The following is a 20,996-nucleotide window of genomic DNA, read 5'->3' as shown; positions in this document are numbered from 1 at the left end:
TCACAACCATGTTTACATATCTTCATGCAAACACGTCCGGCCAATCAGAGCACGCGTATTGCCTTAGTTATTTTATACAGTCAACTCTCTCTAAGACGGACACCTTTGGGACCGGCACTAGCTATCCGTCTTAGAGAGATGTCCATCTTATAGAGGTGTCCATTAAGAGAGAGTCGACTGTAATCATAATAACAGTAATATCCTGTTACATGGGGCTGTACGGAAATCTTTCCCAGGGTGCAAAGAAAGTAATTTTTTTAAGTTAACATTTACTAGCCCAAATCTCATTTCAGCTAGCCCCTAAAATTTTTTGAAGAGCAGAAATGATTTAACAGCTCTTCTGTAAATTGAATTCCTCAAACTACTTCACTTGCCCGTCGGGCAAGTTAAGAACAGAATTCACTAGCCCAATAGCAAAATCCACTAGCCCCGGGCTATCGGTCACTACTTTCTTTGCACCCTGCTTTCCCCCAACCAGCCTAAGAAAATAGACCTGATGTTCCAAGCTGCAGGGTCACATACAGTAGAAAAGAGGGTACGCAGTAGGGTTCTTCAATCCAGTCATCACGACCCAAATTTTGGGTCAATCCCATTAACCCGATGGTTATTTTCAGCATTCCACATCCGTGGTTACTTTTAGTGACTTTGTTTCAAACGTCAAACCTTTCATGGGCCGAATATAATGCATAAATTTCTATAATTTTAGATCTTTGAACATAATGAAAATGAATTGTGGCCAACTAATTCGGCTAGATGTGTGAATCAACTATCGAACTTGTACCATTTGGGTAGACCCAAATTAAGGTGTTAAGTTCGGTGCATGAAAAGTTTGACATTTAAATTAGGCCTTATTGTGTTTTTTATCACCTGCATTTATTTTTAAGTCAACATATTATATTTGTTGTTGTTGTTTTGTTTTTCATGTGTCATATCATGTCTCTTTAGGTCTTATTCAAGAATCATGTCTGTGGTAAGTAGAACCCCTCTTATACGAAGTGCATCAGCTTCAAGAAAGCATTTTTTTCATTCCATGTGCTTACCTCATGTGGTGCGATCTAAATCAACCTCAAGTGTTCCACTGAGATACTGCCATAACTTAGCTGGCTTCCACCAACCATCCTTACAGAAGCCTGCTGTTTTCTTAGAGGAGGTGACACTAAAATAATGAGGTCATACTTGCCGCAAAAACTGTTCCTGAGTTGCTTGAGACTTACAAGAATTTCCAAAATACCTCTCCTATGGTTCAGAGAAACAGAGTAACAATCCTACATTGCATCAAGAAAATTGCACAGAGAGATGAAGCAGAAAGAGTTAATATTACCCAGGATTTAAGTGACAAGCAAGAAACTGCTAATGGCCTTTTCAAAGACTTGCTGGAACAAAATGATATCAAAGCCAATTTCTGAGAGTACATGTAGAGATCTTGCAAGTCTCTAGCTATATAGGCTGGCATTATCAAGGAGAATTCTGGCCTCAAGAAAAATGCTATCATAAAAGCCTGTGAAAATGAGATTCTGTCTCGAGATGTCGCTACCCGTGATTTTTGTGCATAAATCAGATTCTGACTAGACTTTCTGCTTTAAACATGAAGGGAAGTAAAGTTTGGAGTGAGAAACACAGTTTTAGTGGTGTCTGGTGAAATACAAATCTCTGATTTTGATAATAGTCTCTTGTGGGAAGCATTTGGGCTTTTATTTTTTTCAGATGTATCGTGAGGATGTTTATTTGAGAGGAATGTTCAAGTTCAAGGGCCCTGAGCTTTCCCAGCTGGTTTTCTCATTTGCAAAGAAGGCCATTCAAGCAGATAACCTATATTCCTACATCGACGAAGAAATCGTTCAACAGGGTCTCGAACATTTCTGTGGAAAAAATACTTCGTAATTTTGTCGGCAGTTGCTAACTGCAAGTCTAACAGAAGTTTCAAAGAACCTCTTTTTAGTGAAATTGATGGAAAACTGTTGCACATAGTGTCAAGAGATTTTCAAACAGTGACATTCTGCATCGTGTTATTCTTAAAAGTTGGTTTGTTCAGGGCAATGGTGTATGATGTCATCAAGGAAGAGATTTTACATCGTGGCTTAAACACTTTCCACTCTAATTTTATCTCCTTCAACTGTCATGGTCATTTGCCATAGCAAGAAAGAAATATCCTGATTTCAATGAGAAAGTAACAGAGGAATTTTTATCTATGGACCCAAGGAGAGTTGACAAAAAGGTATTATGTGACTATGCTTGGTTGGAAGACTTGGAATGACAAGTGATGAAGTGTATCAGACAATTGAAATGGAATTTCTTCAACGTAATCAATATTTGAATCATATTCAGGTCAACAAATTGTTGTCAGGATTTGCCTTGGCCAACAAAGGAAGCAGTGAGTTTTTGCAGTTTGAGGCGTCCAAATAATTCAATAACTAGGGTATCTAAAAGATAGTAATGCTGCGGCACATTCTGTTGATACTGGCATTAGTTAGGCAGTGGGACTTAAACGAATCAAAAAGGACATTGAATGTCCTATTTACATGTTGAAAAGTACTAGTAATAATCAGTCAACTCTGGTTTTCCCAAGGTAAATTGTAGGAAATGATAAAAATTCAGATTGTTTATCCATATATTTAATATAGGGTGTACTATCTTTTCTCTGGAAACATGATACTTTTCTTGCTGTTTATTGCACTTTATTAAGTAACAGCAGAAACTCATAAGGGGTTGAAACGTGTAACTCACTTTCAATGCTCGTGAATATTCACTTTTACCATATTTGGAAACCTTAGTGACAGATATCCATTTTTAACAAATGGGCTGCCACGCGATCACCATTCAAGACAAGAGTTCTGCATTTTAAGGTTTAAAATACATTGTTAAAAGACAAAAAGTGGAAAGAGAAAGGTCAAACGAATGCTCAGCTTTTTTTTTGTGGAGGGAGGGAAGCTTTTCATCAAGAAATCGTCCTTCGAGGAATTCAAGCTTGTTTTCTTCACGACGGAGCTCATGGTCTGTTGCGAAATGCAACCAAGTTTTTCAGGTACATTCTGCACTCTATGACCAAGACAATTACGTTTTTGAAAGGAAATTTTTGTATTTTTAAATGTTTCATAGACGTTTTATAAATTTTTCTCTTCGGCGCTAAAGAAAAATTACAAAATGTGCCCTGATTTGAGATGGATTTTGTGTTGAATTTTGCCATGTGCTTAGCCGATTTCACTGGCGTGAACGGATCCACGATCCAGATAGTGTTTTCCGAATTGCTTTAAAGGATTAACATTTTGGTCTTTGAATAAAAATTTTCAAGAAACGGCTTCTCTGTCTATTGTTTTGAATTTGTCCATTCATAAAATTAGTTCAAAACACGATCGTGACTACAACATCCATGTTTAATTTAAGCTTTTAAAATGCTTCTCACATTCATTACAAGCATCACTTTTTGCAAGGATGTCAGGTTCAGGTTTTGGACACTTTTCGATACACAGCTGATGGATTTTATTCGAAAATATTTTTCACTGTTTATTCTAGACTTTTAACATAAGAATTTTAAAAGCCTATTTGCAGTATAAGTTTATTGCGCAGAGGGTCAACGAGGCATCGTTTTTTGAAGTGACAACTTCAAGAAGTTTCGAGGCCGTCAATGGGTTTCATAATGTTACGTTTGGCCCGGGTGGTAAGGCAATAATATCCTGCTCAATGTGTCGGTAATATTCCTGGTTTCAATCTTTGAAAGCTTCCTCGGCTTTCGGGAGTTTTTTCCCGTTTGTCGGCCATTTTTTTAAGCGGGCGCGGGAACTTGAAGGAAAATTACGTCACGTTGTTTACAAAGTTTGATTGGTCAGTTATCTCTTCTTCTCGTTCCAAATATGGTACTTTTGAAAATGAATAATCACGAGCATCGGACAAAGCAAACATATGAGAGTTACACTTTTTAACCCCTTATGAGTTTCTGGTAACAGTTATTTAGCTATATATTTATAGAAAACAACAACACAAAAAAAACAGGAAAAAAAAGAAAGAAGGAAAAAAAGAGTTCGGTAGGACTTGAACCCGGCACCATCGGCTCGACGCGACTACACCTCACCACTACACCACATAGACTGATTACGTAATGTTGTGAAAAGTCTTTAATTTAATTCCTTTTCCGTGAAACTTCCGCCGGCAAGATGATCGCCAGCCGCATTAATCGACCTATTAACAGCAAAAAAACAATGTAAACGAATATTCCATGGCAATGAATGAATGAAAGAACATATAATTATGCTTTTCAAAACGCCGATACACGTCCTCGTCTGCAACGTAGGACGGCAAAAAATATGTTTTGTTATCTCGATTTCCGCTGTTATTTTGAAGCGAATGGTCAAAATTACATCCATTTTCGGCTCATACAGGTTCTTAAGAATAGCATGGCATGACATTTTCTCACTTTCACATCACCTTCTAGCAAGCTGGAATTTGTATATCCCCCGTGTTGCGGAGTCGAAGAGCAAATACTCATCTTCTCGTCAGGTTTGACACCTGGACGAGTCAAAGGCTCTTGAATTGAAATCCAATCCCCAAGTTAACCATCGTACTCATCTGAAAGACTCCTATGTGTCTTAAATTTGGTAAGACCTCTAACCGTGCTGTAGAAAATTTGCTACAAAGAAAACTCTGAGTCTGGGCAGCGAACGATGCGAACTTCCCCGTGTTTTTATTTGACTTGTTCGTGGCGCAATGCACTCTGGTTAAATGCGATGCATTGTGGTAAAAAGTGTGGTTAAATGCAATGCATTGTGGTAAAAAGTGATGAATTCGAGAATTCGTCGCCCCTTATATATTTTCCTTAAATCCTGATTATGTTGCTGCTCGCTCCCTACGGTCGCTCCGCAGCAAAAACAAGAGGTTCCATCTTGGATCTGAAGTGCTGCCCCATGTAGAAAGATCAAGGGGTTGGACCAATTTTCAATAATCTATTATGTCTCAGTTGTAGATATCACATGGTCTTCAAGATGGTAAGATTAAAAAAGGAGAGAGTAAATTGATGTATAAATACAATATGGACAATTTTGAAGTTTAGATCTGTTGTATTTTGAAGCTTGTTTTTATCTTCAGCTTTATCTTGATGTGTGTCTATAATTTGAAACCTGCTTATTTTTGGAGTTATATGTTTCAAATAAAAACAAACACAGAACATAATGCAAGCAATGAATGCCCAAAGATTTTAATCAGTAATCAACCAGCGTTAATACCCACCTCGGTAAGCAATTCGCTTGATTCATTCGCCTCGTTGCCGGATTATGGCCTCAATTGTAATTCAGTTTGTTCGCCTCATTGCTCCATTCACCTACTTAGAAAAAGTAGTGAACTACAAATAGGAAGGTTGTCTGTTTAAAAAAAACGGTTACAAATTGACACAAATTGTCTCCTCATGATAAGACTTGGTTGATTTTGTTTGTGATCCACATAGCCTGTGAACAGGCTCTCTGTTTAGAGAAAGGGTGAAAAAATCGCGAGGAGAGGGAAGGGATTTTTTGGTAATGGATTCATGATAACCATCACGAATATAAAGACATTCCATGCCCACTTTTAGTGTAGTTACTGTAGTAGGTGTAGTAGCTGTAGTTGGCGTTATATATATAGTTGGTGTAGTTACTGTAGTTGCTGTAGTTAGTGCAGTTACTGTAGCTGGTGTAGTAGCTGTAGTTGGTGTAGTTAGTGTAGTATCTGTAGTTGCTGTAGCTACTGTAGTTGTGTAGTTGCTGTAGTTCATGTTGTTGGTGTAGTTACTGTAGTTGCTGTAGTGGGTGTAGTTGCCATAGTTGGTGTAGTTTTCGGGGTAGTTGCTGAAGTTGCTATAGTAGCTGTAGTTGCTTTAGTTACTTTAGTTGCTGTATTTAGTGTAGTTGCTATAGTAGCTGTAGCAGCTGTAGTTGCTGTAGTAGCTGTAGTTACTGTTATCGCTGTAGTTCGTGTAGTTGGTGTAGCTGGTGTAGTTGGGGTAGCTAATGTAGTAGCTGTAGTTGGTGTAGTTTCTGTAGTTGCTGTAGTTTTTTTTAGTTGCTGTAGTAGCTGTAGTTCATGTAATTTCTGTACTTGTTGTAGTTGGTGTAGTTTTGTGTAGTTAGTGTAGTTGCTGTAGTCACAGTAGTCAGTGTAGTTGATGTTGTTACTGTAGTTGGTGTAGTTAGTATAGTTCATGTATTTGGTGTAGTAAGTGTATTTGCTGCAGTTACTTTAGTTTGCTGTAGTATGTGTAGTTGCTGTAGTTTGGTGTAGGTACTGTAGTTTGGTGTGTTTGCTGTAGTTTGGTGTATTTATTGTAGGCGCTGTAGTTCGGTGTAGTTGCTGTAGTTGGTGTAGTTTTGTGTATTTGGTTTAATTTGCGGTGGTCATTTGCGGTAGTTCCTGTTGTTGATCTAGTTTTGTGTACTTTCATACAGTTTCTGTAGTTTATGTAGTTTGGTGTGGTTAATTTACTTTTTTATATTTGGTATAGTTGTAGGAATACGATTACGAGATTGTAATGAAGATTTAATCGCTTTTTATCAACAAAAAGACAACTTCAATTCTTGTCACTACTACGTTCTCGCTAAAGAACGTTGAAGAATGACGACGGCCAACTAGTTTTCCCGCTTAAATGACAGTTGTTCATCTGTGAGCACTACTTAGTATTGGGAGGATCTCGAACTCGTTCGCGTGATTCTTGAATCTTATGCTCTCTAATGGTTAATAGGCCACTTGCACTAAGAGGTCACGTGACCAATGCTTCCTTTAAACAATGAGTTGGAATCTTGCTGATGCCAAAAATTGACAGAGCACATAAAAATTATTTTACACCCGAAATTTGAGGGGAAACGCATTTAAAGGAGATATTTTATGGCACTTTGACTTTTCAAGAAAGTAGTATGATTTGTATTGGCCGCCATGTATGCCCTCCAACATGGCCGCCAAAACTACTTTTTGCTTGTATCTTGTTAAACGTTTGATAGTTACGCTCAAATGTGCTGTAAACGTTACCACATCATCTTTTCAATATTTTCCTTAAAGTTTAAGTGCAAAATTTGCGTTGAAAAAGAGGTAACTCATAATTTTAAAAATCACATTTTGGTCACGTGACCAGCTACGAACTTACTCATTTTAAGAAAATGGTGCGGGTTTGAAAAACGAAATCACTATAATTTTGTTTAAGATATAACCCACTAATCGTTTTTCGAAGGCAAAATCATATAACTTTCATTTTCATAAAAACATTGTCACATGGCCTCTTAGGGCAAATGGCCTATTAATCTTATATAATGATGACGTATGATAAAAATTGATTGAAATTTTATTTATGGCTTTACCTTTATTACCTTTCTCTTAATGTTTATGTAATTACGCCACTTAATGTCTAACTGCATCTAGCACTTGAAATTTACGGATTATCATCATTTCAGCGCATTTTCCCCATTTCCCTAAAATCTATGGTAATTCAACCGCAAAAAATTGACCTCACCGTAAATTTTTTAAGGCATTGCCATTATGTAAAAGTTTTAGTGAGTCGAGTGTACAAATTAGCATTCGTCTATTTTTTCCCGCAAAAATAAAGAGCCTCTGGATCACATATAATATATAGATTTAGCCAGGGCTAAAAGCGAAGCTCTGGTTAAGAATACGTGTTAACGAAAAAAATTGAATCGTGTTATGCTAAACGGGAACGACAATGGAAATGGCTAATAAATCTAATTAGCAAAAAACAAATTGCACCTGCAGCACACTTTTTCTTCTAATTAGCAAAAAACAAATTTGCACGTGCAGCACGCTTTTTGTCTTTCCCTTGCCGTTGTTTTGCACGACTACAACGCTGTTTTGTACGACTAAAACGTCAAACTTTCTAGTTACACATTATTTTTTTGGAGGAATTGTCGTATGTGCTTACCCAATATTTTGTTTCCTGTGTTAATGTTCGCTTTTATTTCTCACTGCGCTCATTTTCACCTTGCTGGCCGCTAGCATTTCTCATTTTCTCACCGCCGCTTTGAATTTCCATGTTTTTCTTCCTACGAAATTCGTCTCCTTTGTTTTTAGTAACTCGCTCTAGCTCTTTCTTTGTTATCCGCGTTAGTGTAAACACAAAAAATAACGCCGTAAAAGACACGACTTTGTTGTTGTTTTTTCTTTCTAAAAGTCCGGTCGACATGTGATTTCCTTCCAAATAAAACCTTGAGTTGCATTTGGGTTGCCATACCTGTCGATTGAGTTGTTTTACAGTGGTATGCCTGTGGTGCGGACGGACGGTCGGGCGGGCGGGCGGTCGGTGTACGGTCACGTGATTACCAAATTTTCTCCGTTGGGTAGATTACCACATTTCCTAAGCTACGGGGCTCCGCCCACGCGCGGCGCGACTTCCGCTATTAAATGACCATTGCGACTAACACGATTAATCCTTGTTTGTTGCTTGATAAGTTTTGTTATGTATTTAAGTAACGATTTTACCAATGAGGTGTTTATTCCTGCTATCATCTTCCCAACATAATGCAAAAGAAATCTTCAAATAATTTGACCTGTTGAAAGCTTTATAACAAGGAAAAGCAATTATGATAATATTTCGAAATAAGCGAGTTATCGAAGCAACATTATTTCATTGAACAAATAACAACAACAACAACAACACCCATGAAAGAAATCTATATTAAACAGGGAAAGCACCGATGGCACACAACAGTTTTTTTGGTGTTCGTACAAGTGGGATGTATGATGGCAAAAAAAAAACGCTCAAAGATATAAACCTTTCCGTGATCCTCAGGTCGCTACCTTTGTCCATCGCTTCATGTTCAGTCTCAGTCGGGTAATTCATTAACTTTTATTTCATGATACCCAGATCAAAGTGGCTGTAAAATCGTAAAAATGGACTTGTAGTAAAAAAGGAAACTGTCGAAGGACGGGCTTCTGAGTTCGACTTCATCCAACTATATTTTTTCACGGTGACATACGACCTCACGGAGATATGACACTTTTCGCGGGAAACAAGCTGTTCTATTTATAAATCTACTAGGGCAAGGGTTAACTCAAGAAATTAATGGAGATGGAGGCTCCATCTGATGGGCTCCTGACTACACTAAGTCATCAACTTTGTCATACTGCACTAAATACAGCTCTATATTCGTGACGGTTATCATGAAAATCCATTACCTTTTTTCACCCTTTCCTTAAACAGAGCCTTTTCACAGACTAGAACCACAGAGATCCACAGCTGATACAACTGGTTTGGCCACAGGGAGCCCAGAATCAAAACAGCCTACTGGAAGCCAAATTATAAGGATTTGTTTGGGAATTTATCGTAAGATCGATAAGACGGTTAAAGACTCGCAGATTCAAGAGTGCTGAGAAGCTCTACGACAATAACTTTATCGTCATTTCCTTTAAAAGCGTGATCAGGAAGAATCTTAGACTACTTAGAGTACTTTTACATCATCTGACCTGACAGTGTAATAATAAGAGACAAGGTAGGACAGAATCGCTCGATCGATCTTCAAAGCTGGTCAGAATCAGCTCCAAATTTCACGCGAAAAAACAAACACACTTAGGTTTACCGGAACAGATTGCAGGAAGGTGATATTAAAGTACCACTTTGTGGATTCGGCGGCGTAAAATGTAAGTGTGTTTGTTTTTTCGCGTGAAATTTGGAGCTGATTCTGAGCAGCTTTGATGTAAAAGTACTCAAATCGCGCTGAAACTTCGTAAAAGCAAAGACAACGAGTCCAGGTAACAATATTTACACTTTATTGATAACTTTTATCGCTTTAACTTCATTTATTTCATCTAAGTTTCAAAATCTATTTTTCCCAGAGAAACTCTCATATTACGCTTGGGCCACCTGTGGTTCACAGCGATAAAACGTGCCTGTTACAATTTATGCGCTACATTGCGTTGGAAAACAATATGCTACATCAATTTTAAAGTTAACGGAGTTAATAGATGGCGTGTACGCTTCTATAGAAAAAGCGTCAGATTGAGGTGTTTGACTCGTTGATTAAGGTCAGCTCCTTAAGCTTAAGGTGACTCGACCCAGTTTTTTTTAGGGGGTACCATCCTACTTTGAAGCTCTCTGGTATCCCCACCTTTACTTTTATCGTAAGTATAACACGTAGAATGGATAACATATAGATCAATCTACAATATAACATAAAATTTTTGGCGATCGGAGTAAATGTCACGTGGTTATAATGCCACGCCCCTTTGAGGTCTGAGTCGAAAATCTGCTGTTGCCAGCATTTTTTCGTGAAAATCTCTCGGCTACACATAGTGCGCATTAGTGCCTTGCGCTGAACAGAGTTTCACCAAAATTGCAAAGACCCAATTCGAGAAATTCAGCGGTTTCCAAATTTAGGTCATAATTTATGCGAAAATGATAAGCAAACTTTACACGGATTATATCTAATAAACTATGAGATTCATCTCTGTATTTTGGGCATCCTTATAACAGATGGGTCCTTGCAAGTCAGCAAAACGCTTTAGGGCCTTGTAAATGCGCGCGATTTCGAGCAAAGCAAACATATAGAAATTATAGTTTTCGCTATTTGTTGACGTTTGTCAGCGTTTAAGCCAAGCGCGGTCATTGCACGCGTGCTGAACAAGAATGCTGTATAACTTGATAGACTAGAAACAATAGACAACTCCCAAAGCACAAACTCAGCCAAAACGCTAAAAATCTTCAATGTTTACTCAAGTTTGGGCTTATCGAAGATAATGTCACAGTTTTTCAATGACCATGAAATTCAGAGTCCGGGTTGTTAGTTAATCAATTGTGGCCCTGAAAAAATTTGAAGGAAAAAAAACTACGAATTTTTAAGAAAATGCTTTTTTCGTGAGATTGACTCTTAAACGCTGACAAACGTCAACAAATAGCGAAAACTATAATTTCTATATGTTTGCTTTGCTCGAAATCGCGCGCATTTACAAGGCCCTAAAGCGTTTTGCTGACTTGGAAGGACCCATCTGTTATAAGGATGCCCAAAATACAGAGATGAATCTCATAGTTTATTAGATATAATCCGTGTAAAGTTTGCTTATCATTTTCGCATAAATTATGACCTAAATTTGGAAACCGCTGAATTTCTCGAATTGGGTCTTTGCAATTTTGGTGAAACTCTGTTCAGCGCAAGGCACTAATGCGCACTATGTGTAGCCGAGAGATTTTCACGAAAAAATGCTGGCAACAGCAGATTTTCGACTCAGACCTCAAAGGGGCGTGGCATTATAACCACGTGACATTTACTCCGATCGCCAAAAATTTTATGTTATATTGTAGATTGATCTATATGTTATCCATTCTATGTGTTATACTTACGATAAAAGTAAAGGTGGGGATACCAGAGAGCTTCAAAGTAGGATGGTAGCCCCCCCAAAAAACTGGGTCGAGTCACCTTAACTTGATACCTAGCAGGGGAAGAGTCCAAGATCTCAAACTGTAGCAGTCTAAGTAACAGGAGGTACGACAGGACTCTGATGCCTGTAAATTCTTAAAAACGTGAGAAGATCTGTCCGATGACAAGTGCTCGTGCACGGGCGTGAAAAGTGTCGGCTTGTTCATAAATAAAATAAATAAATGGCATTGCGCTTTATTTGAGTGTCAATGTATTCTCAAAAGAATGTCCCTTGGAAAAATCAAAGTACAGACCGATATCGATTCTACCTTCACTATCCAAGGTTTTTGAGACATTGATCCATTCGCGAATAAACCAAGACCTGGAACGAATTTACCATAAATATACGTGTTTGCATAGAGAAAGCATCTTGGATGCGACACCGCTTTACTTACACTGGCCGAGCAATGGAAGAGAAGGAACTAGATAACCACAAGATCATCGGTCTGGTCTCCATGGACTAAGTAAAGTATTTGACACCCTGCCGCACGACTTAATTGTGTCTAAACTATGCCAGTATGGAGCCGATGAGAAGACACTTAGTCTCATAAGGGACTGCCTCTTAAATCGTCTGCAGAGAGTTAAGCTTGGGGGTGCCCAGGGCTCAATACTCAGGCACGTATTGTTCAATATGTTTATGAGTGTTCTAGTTTACGTAATAAAACACTGCAACTTATCCACTTACGCTGACGACACTCAGATTTTCGCCGCTGAGGCAGAACCAAACAAACTGCAGGAGATGATTAACACCGATTTAGCTGCTATTGATCGACGATATTATGCAAACGGATGAAACGGAACCATTCAAAATATCAAGCTATGGTCTTGGGCAACTTACAAACTCTGAAACCAATGTTTCATTGTGATAATACAACGATACCAGTTAGGGTCAGTTAGTGAAGCCCTCACTCTCCTTGGTGTCACTATTGACAAGAAGCTGAAATTCGATAAACAGTTCGCCAGTATGACAAGAAAGGTATCCCATCACTCGGCCTTGCAGTATTGAAACGTTTGAGAAACATTCTACCTCTTGATATGAGGGAAAACATTTACCAATCATTTATTGCCCCCCATTTTGACTACTGTTCTGACGTGTGGCATTTCTGCACCAAAATCGCATCCGAATAACTAGAAATAGTGAACGAGAGAGCTCTGCGCTTCGGGCTTAAAGACAAAAGTAGTTCTTACACGGTTCACACCGTGTTCTTACACAGCTCTTGGCAGGTTCACGTTTAAACGAGTCCTGTACTCGTCCTTGAAGTGTTCTGTAATGTGGATAAATGAAATTCCTACCTTCCTACCTACCTATTACTTATTATAAATGTCTTATTATACGATCAAAGAATCATGAAGTTTGCCAGCTGTGTCTTTAAGGTGCTAAACAATGACATTCCCTCAACCCTAAAGGATTTACTACTGCGAAGATCACACTGAAAACTGTAATCTTTGTCGTAAAGATATTCTAACCTTACCCAAGGTCATCTCTACAAAGCGAGGTTTGAGATCATGGCGATACCTGGTCCAAAAGATATGGAATGCATTACGGGAAGCATTAAAACACGAGACTAAACTAAGCAGCTTTAAAATACGCTTCAAACTGAAAAATTGACGTCACACAAATACACTGATTTGTAAATAGTTTTATTATAATTATCATTGAGTTGTACACAGTTTTATTTTATTACTGACATATTCACAGATTTTTATGTCGTAGATAGATATTTTATATTGTATCTTAGTGTTTTATGTTTTCCTCTTTTCGTCTTTTTTATTTGTGGCAAAAATAGCGAAACTAGCAATACTATAATGAGCTAAGCGTATTTTGACCACATTAATAAAAGTTACTTACGTTCTTGTTTCGCCAACGTAACAAGCATTGCAGCTTGCACAGGAAAATTTGTACACGATGCGCGCACGAAGCCTCTCAACTTGATGTCAATGGGTTTAAAGAATCGGTTGATGAGTTTGCACACCCTTTGCTGTGCAACACCCGATGGTGTATATGGTTTAAGTGATGAATCCCAGTCTTCATAGCAACTGAAACTCTTGAAGCTAATTCCGAAGCTTTAGTTACGAAATTATCATGGAAAGTGGATAGACATTGGTAGTTACCCTAATCCCAAGCTCCTTCGCTTAAAAAGAGCAGGTAATATAATATAATAGGGAATGAGTAGCAAAAGATTACGAAGCATTTCACATCTGTTCTTTCGTCCAAAATAGGTGGCTAGGCGTTCGAGCTCCCGCTGATATTTTGAAAATGATCCACGACCACTGGATGGGAGGGCAAAGAAAAAACCTCTAAAATTGTTGTCAGTCCTTACCTTTTAAAAGCTCAAATTCTCCCCGCCCGGGAATTCCAAAGAGTAAGAAGCACAAAATGCACTTGGCAAGGCTATTTGAAAATAACAGGACCAGGATATTCCTTAGGATTCAAAAACACTAATAAAATATTTTTGTTATATATATTTATAATTATCCGTTCAATGTGACAAGTAAAGAAAATGCTTCATTTAATTAGCATGATATCTCGTCGGGAGATATATGGTGTGTGTTCACTGCTTTTGTCCATGATTACAGTATTGGACGAGCCATAGAAAACTCGTGAACAAAAACTAAATATTTGTAGGCTACTTTGAAGCCTTCTTCCTACCTGTTCATTCATAATTAACAGGTACCGGCCGAGTATTTGAAGTAATATGACTGGTTCTATTCTTTGACTGTCGTCTAAGTTAAGTACCCCTTGCTATCTTTCGACTAGCTCTCCTGAAGGCATTCTTCTCTTACACACGAACTGCTATAGGGTAAGCCGCCCAGTATACTAAATCTCTACCAACGGGCCAAAAGAGCACTGAGTAATCTCGAGTCTAAATCTCCCCGTTTGACACCATAAGACTGATTTAGGTGCGATCTATCGTACTGATAAGGGAATTACCAATTCAGTCAATCATCAACACATACTGTATTTCATTATTTTATTGCAACAGTTACATTCTAAATGTTTTCACAGAATTGACTGAGATGTTTCGAGGTGTCATCCTTTCTACTTTCATGACTTTTGCCATTGCTTCTGAAGGTAAGGACTTTCATAGTAGAATACTTAACCTGAAATTATTCCATTTAAGGGATATCTCAATTGGAAAATGTTCAGTTGTTTGAACAAGTTCAGGCAAGAAACCCTTTGGCTACGGAGGTCTATATGAATTGCACTTGAACTCAGTTTGAAACGTCTCTTATTAAAAAAACTCAAGGCAAATTGTTCAAGTTTTACTTTCAATATCACCAACTTAAACCTCACTCACGTCTTAAAGAAGTACTTAATTATGGAATAACAACGCCAATACACTAACTAGCTAGCGGGCAGCAGGTTGGGCTTTTCAAGTAAAAATGCGTCTATTATCTTAAAAACAGTTGACAATTCATTTCAAAAGTGTTATAAAAATTAGTAATATTGCAATGTGTTATTTTTAAAATACTTATAAATATAAATTAAAAACAATTCTATTGGTAAACAAAATGCAAAAATATATAAATGATAAAGCAATGGATGCATGTGGATCAAAGTCTGTTATTTTATTTCCAGGTATCAAAAATTTAAAAAGAGAAGCTTGGTATGAAATTTTTAAGAGAACTATCAAAATTGTCCCAAATATTTACAACGTGATAACAGTGATAATCCTCTGAAGGGGGCTGCTTGATACAAAGGGATGAGAAGAACGAACTTCGGGCTGTGCACCAGGAGTGAATCAGATTCTTAACCAAGAAGAAGAAGAACGAGAGAAGTGTGATGCTTGATCAGTCATTCGTGCATTTTTGTGATGTATCAGGCTTCAGTATAAGGTCGAATTTCCTAGTCACCGCGGCCTACGGTAGTTCCTGTGAAATGTGCGCTGCAAAAGAATCTGTTACAGTGACAGTTTGGAGATGAGTTTTTCCGAGGTGTTCGATCACATTAACAGTAGAGTACAGTAGAGAACAGTAGAGTAATTTGCTGAAAACTTACTCATTAATTATCGTTTCTAGGATACCATCAAAAACATCTTATGATCTAAGAATCTTAAACAGGATTAATAATGCGCGAGGTTGGACCCAAAAGATGAAATGAGTTTCAAAACACTGTCGTCAGAAGTAACATACGGGTCTGGTACAACCCAAGGGTCCTTGGTCAATGATGCGGGAACAGGTTCTTTACTTACCTCATTTGTTTTTCATGTTAGTCAATCTCTCCCTTATTTTCTCTTTAATAGGAGTGCAGTGGAAATATGGTGAAACAGGTAAGATGCCTTCATGTAACGAGCATTTTCTTCCAATAAAATAGCAATTGCTTCAATAGCTATAATTATTTACAGTCTGCCCCTTTCAAATAGCCTTCTTACCTCTTTAATCCGCATTAGCCTCGCAAAAAATTTTCAAAACTTACCAAAAAATTCCGCGCTAGTAATTCTGTGTGCAAAAATCGAGTCACGTACGTGCTAATTGGAAATCCATGCTTGTTTGTTTTAAGCAATATTTTCTCAAGAGTAAGCGATTTAGTTACTTAGATAGTTTACAGCTAGTTAGAGTTTATGCGCCTTTGAAAACCGATAGGTTGTCACCTTATTTTGCGTCCTTCACTAATGATCATTAGTTAGTGGACTCGAGAAGTAGATTAACTGAGTAATGCACGAAACAATAACAAAAGTAGTAACTGTGGTCAAAGGCACCCTGGGAATAATAAAGGAAGCATAGATTTATCCATCTCAGATCTCAGAAGCCCCTAATCTTCCACCAAGACTTCAACATACACATATCTTATTGGACGGTTGAGTGTGTAGTATACATACATGCATTCATACTTTATTACAACTCCCTAAAAGGGCTTTTCAGTTACAAGACAATTTAGCCAAAAAAACTTAAAAGAAAAAGGAGGAAATAACAGTTGTGGATAAAAGTATCGAAGTATATTAGTACGGGTCACGCTGAGACGACGAAGTTTGCTGGGAAAACTGAGAGATGGAATGACAAATAACTTAGAAGCTTATGATGGCCTCTCGGTTTTCACGTAATTGCAAAAAGAAAAATTGAACAAAGCAAATTGCAATAGAAGGACGAAAAATCTCCCACACATTCAAAGAGTTTCAAATACCTACTGGTAGATCCTTGAAAACATCGGACTTGAAACCTCATCCAGTCTTCACCGGGATTAATGCTAAGGCTGCATTCATCATGTATACCACAAGGGAGAGAGAATTTTTTTGGGGGGGGGGGGAGGGGGGGTTCTTAAAATTTTTTTAAGGAAAAAGGGGGGATGGTATCATTAAATAATATCAATGAAGAACAATGCCTGTAGACTGAAGCTTTCCTTCTACTAAGCGACAATCGGTAGCTGGTTGAGAATATGCTTGTTTGAGTCAAAAGACTATTGTCACAGTCTATTGTCACAGTTAAATAGTGACTGACGTTTCGACAACCTGTGCGGTAGTCATCTTCAGAGTCAAAGTAAGTTGAATCACGTCAGTTGATGGTATTATACTCTGGTTATTGATCTGATTGGCCAATTATGTCGCGATGTTATTGGTCGTCTGTTAGCTAAGCCGCGATGTTATTGGCTATGAAGACTCGCAATCAGTAATTGGTGCGTTTCGATCCGTCTATTGTCACAGTTAAACAGTCGTCTATTGTTAGTCAAATTGTCAGTTCTCCAGTCGTTCTCTCGTAGCTAGTTTTGCTTGATCTCGTCAATAAGTCGTTTGTTGGCGTTTTTCCTAAGTTAGTAAACCAGCTTTCTAAAGTAAGACGTTGATAGCAGTCTGTAGAATACGTTATACATGTCGCAGAGTCCCAGTCAATTTGATGTTTCGTCTGTAAATGGTGCTCAGCCATGTGATTGTTGACGTCACCATTCCTCGTCGCTGACAGACAACCAATAACTTAGCTGACAGACGACCAATTACATCGCGACATAATTGACCAATCAGATCAATAACCAGAGTATAATACCATCAACTGACGTGATTCAACTCACTTTGACTCTGAAGATGACTACTGCACAGGTTGTCGAAACGTCAGTCTCTGTCAACAACAACAGTCCTATTCAGGACTACGTTCACCCGGACGATCAAACTCAACCTACTTTTTAAAAATAGTGAACTGAGTTCCATCTCCTTTTGGAAAGATTTTTCTTTCACTGAATTTTAAGTATGTGGACCTTTCTTCAGAGGTAGGCTGACTTGCAATTCCCTTTTCTTTTTCTGCATAACTGATTAGGCCATTTTTATCTACCTTTTTTCTGGGTTTTTCTTTGTTTGTCCTTTTTTCACTTGGGATTTTCTTTGCTAGTCAGTAGGTCCCAAATTTTTCCCAGTGAGGCACATCTAGCCTTAATCTCTTACAAGTTTCTTTAATTTAAACAATTTACACTAGAAATACTAAAAACTGTGAACCTTTGGCTACCTCTTGGTTTTGTTTTGTAATAATCTCTGCACCATTTCATTGTCAGGAGGGGAAATCGATGTCAAAAAAATTTTGAAAAAATTTTTGCTGCTTTAAAATATCCTCTGCCCCCTACAGTATATATAATGAATGAAGCCTAACAAAAAACTCTTGCGCATGTCTCTATAGACTAGTTCCATGTTGAGTTTCCTCACACTTTAAAAGAACTGGAAGTGATGAAGACTGTTCATTTCCTTGGCGGAGATTGAATTTAATGGACGTTGTTTGTTTCACGGATTGTCACCATGACCATCTCTACTACACCCATTCCGTACAGGTCTGTTTTCATCTCCTGTGAGCAAAGTTTGTTTGTCAGACTGTTTTTGATAAATGTCGACATTTCATTGTTGTTCAGGCGACCTTACTCTACAAACTCGTTTTTTCCAAGCTTTCAATTTGATTCCTATTCTTTATTTTCCTCGGGAAACTATAGATACACTGCCGCATTTAGTACTTTTAGTTATCTCTTTTTTCACTAGTGTAACTACTTCTCATTGTCTTATTAAATGACTTATAATTTTTTGGATTGCGTACTCCTCTTTAATATAAGGAGTCTAGTTTTGCCGAGACAGAGGATCAAGGAACCGTGTGTTTAATTACTGCACTTCACTAGATACTCCTGACCCAAATCAGAACAAGCAAACTTTATTCTTTTTCTGTTACTAGCTTTTGGTCCGGAAGACTGGAATAAGGTCTCTCAAGATTGCTCTAAGAAGGCCCAGTCTCCCATAAATATTGCGACAAGCGCAGTTGTGAAGAATCCACTTCTCAATGAGCTCAGCTTTACTTGCGACAACAAGAATGGAAAAGTAAGCGGATTACTGACCAATAATGGTCACGCCCCTACGTTTACTATCGACAAGGACAACGGCACGGCATTACTGACAGGGGGTCCCCTGGGCGATAGTGTGTTTAAGCTTGAGCAACTTCACTTTCACTTTGGCTGTAAAAACGACCAAGGATCTGAGCACACTGTGGATGGCCGGGCATATTCAGGAGAGGTGAGGATACTAACGACTGGAATAATGAGAAGTCACTTGTAAGATTGTAAGAAACACCAAGCTTTAATTATCGGTCAAACTGACCACAAAATCTCTTTTCCAGTGAAATGCGAGTTAGATATTTTCTGAATGACTATAGATAATAGACTTAATTTTGACAGCCACATATCTACTGTTTATAATAATCAATTTAATGTAATGTTACGGTTCCGCAATATCATCTTTAAGGACACAATGCTCAAGTTGTACAAGGCATTCATTCTGCCACACTTTTATTATTGTTCTTCAGTGTGGCATTTTTGTGGAACACGCAACAGTGAAAATCTGGAGGCAGTTGACTACACCACTTTGCTTAACAATGTTGAAATGACTTTGTATAACAAGCGCATTGAGAATTTCTAAATATTAATATGTTTACTGTTTGCCATACAACCTATAATTTTTGCGGTACCCATATATTGACTATAAGCAAGCCTAGAACAACAACCTATGGAGTACACTCTTTTTCTTATTTTTCCGTCGAGCGATGGAACGATCTTCCCTACGAATTAACGAACAGTACTTTTAATGATTTTGAGTCTCAATGCGTTTGATTAGTTTTCACTAATTTTTGTCTTATTTTGTGTGAGTATTTTTTTCAGTTTTAGATATCATAATTTGTTTCTCGAAGATGTTAGCTATATAGTGTAGCTATACTCTAAAATTCGAGTTAAAATAAAGGTTATGTATGTATGTATGTATTGTAAGCTTGCTGGATATCAGAGATCTAGACTACCTGGTCATAAAAAATGGTTTTTTAAATTAATTGTCGCTTACTTGTATATTCTAGTGCTCTCAACTAAAATATTAAAACAGTATTGATAGTCAAACCCTTACTCAAGGTTCGTGCGCGTTCACAGGTCTCTACGCGTCTTGAAAACCCTTGAATTTTTAGAGTCCTTTTTCAAGGCCTTGGAAGTCCTTGAATTCTCTTGCATTCATTTTGGTCCTTATAAGCCAAATACCAGTTTGAAGCCAACAGAATTAAAACCGGCGTTGAGGAAATGAAGGTCAGTATGGACGGCCTGTGATGGTTGCTACCAGGCCTTTTGCATCATTTTTCACGTATGCACATGGTAGACGACACTGATAGCTCATGTGAGTTTAATGAACTTAGGCTTAGGCCTAGGTAAAACCGTCGAGATTTTCCCCATGAGACGAACCAAACTTAGTAACTAAAAAATTAATTATGTATACGATCGGGAAAAGTTCGACCTCTGGCTCAGTCAATTTCGTCTGAATGAGTTTGGATCGTCCAACATGTTCTATCCGTCTGAAGATCGTTTCCGGGACAAACGTCGATCTTCACATGCAACGAACGAAACTAATAAATTGGAAATTTGCTTCATAATGTATGATTTAGCCTCGTTCGGGAGAAAATTTATTACTGATCTGATTCACTGGCAGTTTGGCAGTTGATTGGTTCGACGATTCCTCAGGATATTTATGCGAAGTTTTCGGCTCTTCCTCGTCGAGTTTCGCATCAGCTAATCACTGAAAATGATGAAATGCCAGAACTTACCTTCGTAGTTTTGTGACATTAATTAGATGCATGAAATTTAAAAATGTTGTCCTTGAGAGTCCTTGAAAAGTCCTTGAATTCTACGTTAGAAGAAGTGTACGAAGCCTAAATTAAGCGGTCGCATCCCAAAACGCGAAATTTCAAGTCTATGTAACCTATATTAACCGATCGCATTAGGCTATTTGGGATGATCGTTTAATAAAGGGGTGACTATACGGTTGTTTTACCTAATTTTAAGCCACCAGAAAATTGCATGAACACTGCGGTCAAAGTGTCTTTGATCAATGATGGGAAGGAAAGAAGTTTGACAGGGTTTTTCGGAATGTTCAAGAGAATTCAATGCTTACAGATTGCTGACACTCTTAGAGAGAATGAGTGAACTTCATTCTCCTATCAATTCGAGGCGGGCTATTTTGTTCATCAGCAAGTGTAACTTTTTAAAGTAAATTATTATTCATTCAAAATACTTCCCAAATTCTGATTGGCTAAAAGCACACGCATAATTTACCATAACCAGTTACTGATGACCAAATTTGGAAGAATATTGTGTTTAACGAGGAAATGACGTCAAAAATGCAGCCTTCTACAGGTTAATGC

At 37.9% G+C, this 20,996-nt stretch overlaps 1 protein-coding gene across 1 annotated transcript in view; it reads left to right on the top strand.

The window, feature by feature from the left end:
• The first annotated feature begins 14,381 nt into the window (after positions 1 to 14,381).
• The window catches only part of LOC140943857 (carbonic anhydrase 2-like), a 17,041-nt gene continuing 10,426 nt past the window's right edge, over positions 14,382 to 20,996 (top strand). The window contains exons 1-3 of the mRNA XM_073392975.1: positions 14,382 to 14,442; positions 15,614 to 15,640; positions 18,504 to 18,838. Coding sequence (XP_073249076.1) covers positions 14,388 to 14,442; positions 15,614 to 15,640; positions 18,504 to 18,838 — 417 coding nt within the window. The 5' untranslated portion in view covers positions 14,382 to 14,387. The remainder of the gene's footprint in view (positions 14,443 to 15,613; positions 15,641 to 18,503; positions 18,839 to 20,996) is intronic.

Source organism: Porites lutea, chromosome 7 (assembly GCF_958299795.1).
Source record: "Porites lutea chromosome 7, jaPorLute2.1, whole genome shotgun sequence".
NCBI classification, from domain to species: Eukaryota; Metazoa; Cnidaria; class Anthozoa; order Scleractinia; family Poritidae; genus Porites; species Porites lutea.
This window is presented reverse-complemented; position numbering and strand designations above follow the sequence as displayed.